This window comes from Caenorhabditis briggsae, assembly GCF_000004555.2.
Source record: "Caenorhabditis briggsae complete genome, chrIII, whole genome shotgun sequence".
Lineage (NCBI taxonomy): Eukaryota > Metazoa > Nematoda > Chromadorea > Rhabditida > Rhabditidae > Caenorhabditis > Caenorhabditis briggsae.
In genome coordinates, this window is record NC_013490.2 from 13,742,009 (window position 1) to 13,747,024 (window position 5,016).

General features: G+C 35.6%; 1 protein-coding gene across 1 annotated transcript in view; it reads right to left on the reverse strand.

Moving 5' to 3' along the window:
• The window catches only part of Cbr-gly-5, a gene marked incomplete at both ends in the record, with an annotated part of 14,226 nt that overhangs the window by 6,772 nt on the left and 2,438 nt on the right, over positions 1 to 5,016 (reverse strand). Inside the window, 3 exons of the mRNA XM_045244625.1 lie at positions 1,389 to 1,574; positions 2,202 to 2,533; positions 3,528 to 3,862. Coding sequence (XP_045097705.1) covers positions 1,389 to 1,574; positions 2,202 to 2,533; positions 3,528 to 3,862 — 853 coding nt within the window. The remainder of the gene's footprint in view (positions 1 to 1,388; positions 1,575 to 2,201; positions 2,534 to 3,527; positions 3,863 to 5,016) is intronic.

Genomic DNA, 5,016 nt, shown 5'->3' on the forward strand with positions numbered 1-5,016 from the left:
GACGTACCTCTCCTTAGGGCCAGATTCTCCGGGAACAAAGAGTTCCGGAAAAATGTTATCCAGGTACCATTTGAACGATTTGCAGCCCAAATCCGAACGAAGCTTCTTTCTGGCAGAGACATCTCCGAAATCGCCCTGAAAATGGCGAAAAATGGGTGACTAAATCGGTTGAAAATATGAGCTGAAAATGGCTAAGCATAGTTTGAAAAGTGCCTAAAATTCGTAAAAATAACTAAAATTAGTTTTAAACAAAAAACGTTTAAAATCAGCCAAAAATGACTTAAAATCCCACAAAAATGGCTGAAAATGAGCTAAAATAGGCTGAAAATCACTCAAAATAGGCTGAAAATGAACTAAAAGTGGCTAAAAATGGCTTAAAATTGGCTTAAAATAGGTTAAAAATGCTATTAAATCGGTTGAAAATGACTTAAAATCAGTCGAAATCGGATTAAAATAGGCTACAATGACTTAAAATCCGTCAAGATTGGCTTAAAATCAGTCAAAAATGGCATAAAAATCACTCAAAAATGGCTGAAAATGAACTAAAATTGGCTAAGAATAGCTTAAAATTGGTTAAAATAGGCTTAAAATAGGTTAAAATGGCATGAAATCGGTTGAAATGGCATGAAATCAGTCAAAAATGGCTTGAAATGAGCTAAAAAAAGCTGAAAATTACTTAAAATTGGTCAAAATAGGCTTAAATTAGGTCAAAATTGGCTTAAAATCAGTCAAAAATGGCCTAAAAATCACTTAAAACTGGCTGAAAATGAACTAAAATTGGCTAAAAATATCTTGAAATTGGTTAAAATGGCATAAAATCGGTTGAAAAGAAGCTGAAAATTACTTGAAATCGGTCAAAATTGGCTTAAAATCGACTATACATGGCTTAAAATCCGTCAAAAATGGCCTAAAATCGGTCAAAAAAGGCTTAAACTAGGTTAAAATGCCATTAAATCGGTTGAAATGGCATGAAATCAGTCAAAAATGGCTTGAAATGAGCTAAAAATGGCTGAAAATTAGTTTAAAAAGTTTAAAATCAGTCAAAATTGGCTTAAAATGAGCTGAAAATGGCTGAGAATAGGTTGAAAATGGCTGAAAATTCGTCGAAATCGCCTATAATCGGTAAAAATAAGCTGAAAATCGGCCAGAAAAGGCTTAAAATCGACTATACATGGCTTAAAATCAGTCAAAAATTGCCGAAATTCGGTCAAAATGGGTCCAAAATGTCCAATTTTCTCACATTTTCATTCATTTTAGAGACTTTTAAAGGAAGTTTTTGGTTTTTTGAGCCATTGTTCAAGCGATTTCAATGTGTTTTTGACAATTTTCAACCACATTTCAGTCATTTTTGAGCCATTTTACACCCAATTTCAGCACTAAAAACTCACCAACTGATTATTGATCCTCTCGTAATAGTACGTCTTATAATCGTCCAACCAAACTTCAGCCAGTCGAATCGAATTCCTCTTCAACACGTTGACTCCCGTCCTCCATTTGTATGGTGATCGTTTCCGGAAGACGTGACCGACATGAGAGCATGGCACGATTTCCAGCGTTCCTCCACACATCCAAATCTGCAATTTTCAGCTAGTTTCAGTCATTTTCACCTCTTAGAACTACAAATTTCGATTTAAAACTATTAAAAACAAGCTTCCCATCGTTTTCTACCCCGGGAAACCAATGTTCAGCTCGCTAACTCTATTTGTCGTGAAATTTGGTGTTTTGTCCGCAAACACTTTTACCTACCCGGTGTTTGCAGATCAGACACTGAATTTTACGACAGATTGAGATAGCAAGCTGAAAATTGGTTTCTAGGAGTAAAAACTGATGGGGAACTCGATTTTGACAATTTTAAGTCGAGATTTTGAGTGTTTAGCTCATTTTCAGTCATTTTCACCCTTTAAAACTGAAAATTTCTATTCGAAACTAGCAAAATCGAGCTTCCCATAGTTTTCTACCCTTCAAAACCAATTTTCAGCTCGCTAGCTCAATTTGTCGTGAAATTTGGTGTCTGGTTCGCAAACACTTTGATCTACCCAGTGTTTGCAGATCAGACACTAGATTTTACGACAAATTGAGCTAGCGAGCTGAAAATTGGTTTCTAGGGGTAAAAACTGATGGGGAACTCGATTTTGATAGTTTTGAGTCGAAATTTTGAGTTTTAAGCTCATTTTGAGAAAATTTTCTGTCAATTTTCTCACCTTAAACGACAACTCCAAATTCTCGCCACCCCAAATATCGAATCCGGGATCGTAGGTTCCCAGCTTTTCGAAATACTTCTTATCAATCGAGAACAGACCACCAGCCATCGTTGGTGATCTAACCGGATCGATAGCCCGTGTTCTGTTCTTTCGATCCCTCTCAGGAATCGAGTGCCAATTGAACTGAAGACCCCAATCGAAACCGCCCACACTTGTGAAATAGGCTTTTGAGTGGTGATACTCGAAGGTGTTATCATCGATGACGTCGATTACAGGGCAGACTACTGTAGTTGGGTCCCGCTTGATTCTGTCGAGGAGCGGCTCGATCCAGCCTGGAAAATTACGATTTTTGGTCGATTTTAAGTCTATTTTAAGCTTGTTGAGGGGGAAAACCAGCCAAAAATCGCCTATTTTTGGTCATCTTTGGCCCATTTTTAGGGATTCTTGAGCATTTTTAGTCAATTTTTGGTCATTTTTAATCTAGTTTCATTCAAATTTGGATGACTTTTAGTCTATTTTCAGATATTTTTAGTCAAATTTGGTCTATTTCAGTCATTTCTAATTTAGTTTAATTCAAAATTAGTTAATTTTTACTCATTTTCTAAGCCAAATTTGAGCAATTTTTTGTCATTTTCGTATTATTTCAAACTGAAAAATTACGGAAATTTTGCAAAAAATCAGTCAAAAATTTTTGATCATTTTAAGCTAAATTTCTACGTTTTCGGCCATTTTTCGATGCATTTTTAGTCATTCCAGGTCTTAATTAAATGATTTCTAGCCTATTTTCAGTCATTTTTATCTCCTATAAACTGAAATTTCGCTTTGAAACTATCAAAAACGAGCTTCCCATCGTTTTCTACTCCTGGAAACCAATTTTCAGCTCGCTAACTTTATTTTTCGTAAAATGTGGTGTTTTGTCTGCAAACACCGGGCAGATCAAAGTGTTTGCGGACCAAGCACCGAATTTTACGACAAATTGAGCTAGCGAGCTGAAATTTGGCTTGCAGCGGTTAAAAGTGACGGGAAACTCGATTTTGATAGTTTCGAGTCGAAACTTTGAGTTTTCAGCCAATTTTCAGACTCTTCCGGATAAAATTAGCAGGATTTTAAGACATTTTCAGCCATTTTTTCGACTATTTTACGTTAATTTTTGCTCAATTTTGGTCTAAAAGTTAGCTGATTTTTAGACGATTTTAAGTCAATTTATAAGCGTTTTCAGGACATTTTTAGTCTATTTTTTAAGCCAAATTTGAGCATTTCTAGACGATTAAGCGTCAATTTTTGAGCATTTTCAGACAATTTTCAAGACCAACACCACTCTCTTACCTTCCATACACTCGCAATGTGAATCCAAATACGTCAGAACCTCTCCGGTAGCGATTGCAGCGCCTCGAAGACGTGCTCGAATCAATCCCTCTCGTTTCTCCATTCTCAGAATCTTGACCTTCCCCCCAAACTGTGACATATACTCCTCCAATGGTCGTTTCGTATGGTCCATATCCGAAAAATCGTCGACTAGGACAATTTCTTCGAGAAGGTGCTCTGGGGTTCGTTCCAAAACCGAATGGACGGTACGGAGGAGGACAGACCACGCTTCGTTGTGGAAACAGACGATCACTGAGGTGCGAGGAAGGTTCTCATTGTATTTTTCCGTTTTGCATCTGGAAAATTTATATAATTAATTGGGGGTAATTAGGGGTAATTATAGGGTAATTTTTAAGTGAAAAAATAGCAAAAAATAGTCAAAAATAGGTTACAAATGCGATTTTTCAAGCTAATTTCAGCCATTTTAAGCTTGTTTTAAGTCCATTTTTTTAGGCTGTTCTGAACCATTTTTGGCCCATTTTCGATTATTTTTAGCATGTTTTGGAGCATTTTAAGCCTAATCTGAACAATTTTCGGCTGCTGTTTAGCATATTTCGAATTATGTTTGGTCCATTTTGGGTCAATTTGAATCATTTTCGTCCTATTCTCGACCATTTTTGGATCATTTTCGGCTAATTTTGGACCTTTTTCGGCTAATTTTGGACATTTTTAGACAGTTTTGAACCATTTCAAGCCTTTTTAGGCCATTTTCAGCTTACTTTGGGCCATTTTTAGCCTATTCTGGGTCATTTTTAGCTTATTTTGTGTCATTTTCAGCTTATTTTGGGCCAATTTTAGCCGTTTTTGGGTCATTTTAAACTTGTTTTAAGTCCATTTTAGTTTATATTAAGGATAATTTTTGTGCCTAATTATGGGCTGTTTTGAACATTTTTGGCCTATTTTCGATTATTTTGGGCTCATTTCGAATCATTTTAAGCCTTTTTTCAGCAATTTTGAACTAATTTAGATCATTTTCTGCCTATTTTAGACCGTTTTCAGCCTGTTTTGGAATGTTTTCGGTCATTTTGGGTCAATTTGAATCACTTTCGTCCTATTCTGGACCATTTTTTGCTCATTGTGTAGATTTTTTGGCTTTTAAGCCTTTTCTCAGCAATTTTAAACTATTTTTGGATCATTTTCGGCCTAATTAGTACTATTTTAACCTCATTTTGGACCATTTCATGCCATTTTTAAACATTTTTAGCATGTTTTGGAGCATTTTAAGCCTAATCTGAACAATTTTCGGCTGCTGTTTAGCATATTTCGAATTATGTTTGGTCCATTTTGGGACAATTTGAATCATTTTCGTCCTATTCTGGACCATTTTTGGACCATTTTCGGCTAATTTCGGAAATTTTCGACAGTTTTGAACCATTTTAAGCCTTTTTTGACTCATTATTGGCTTATTTTAAACAATTTAAAGCCTGTTTTGGACTATTTTAGACTATAT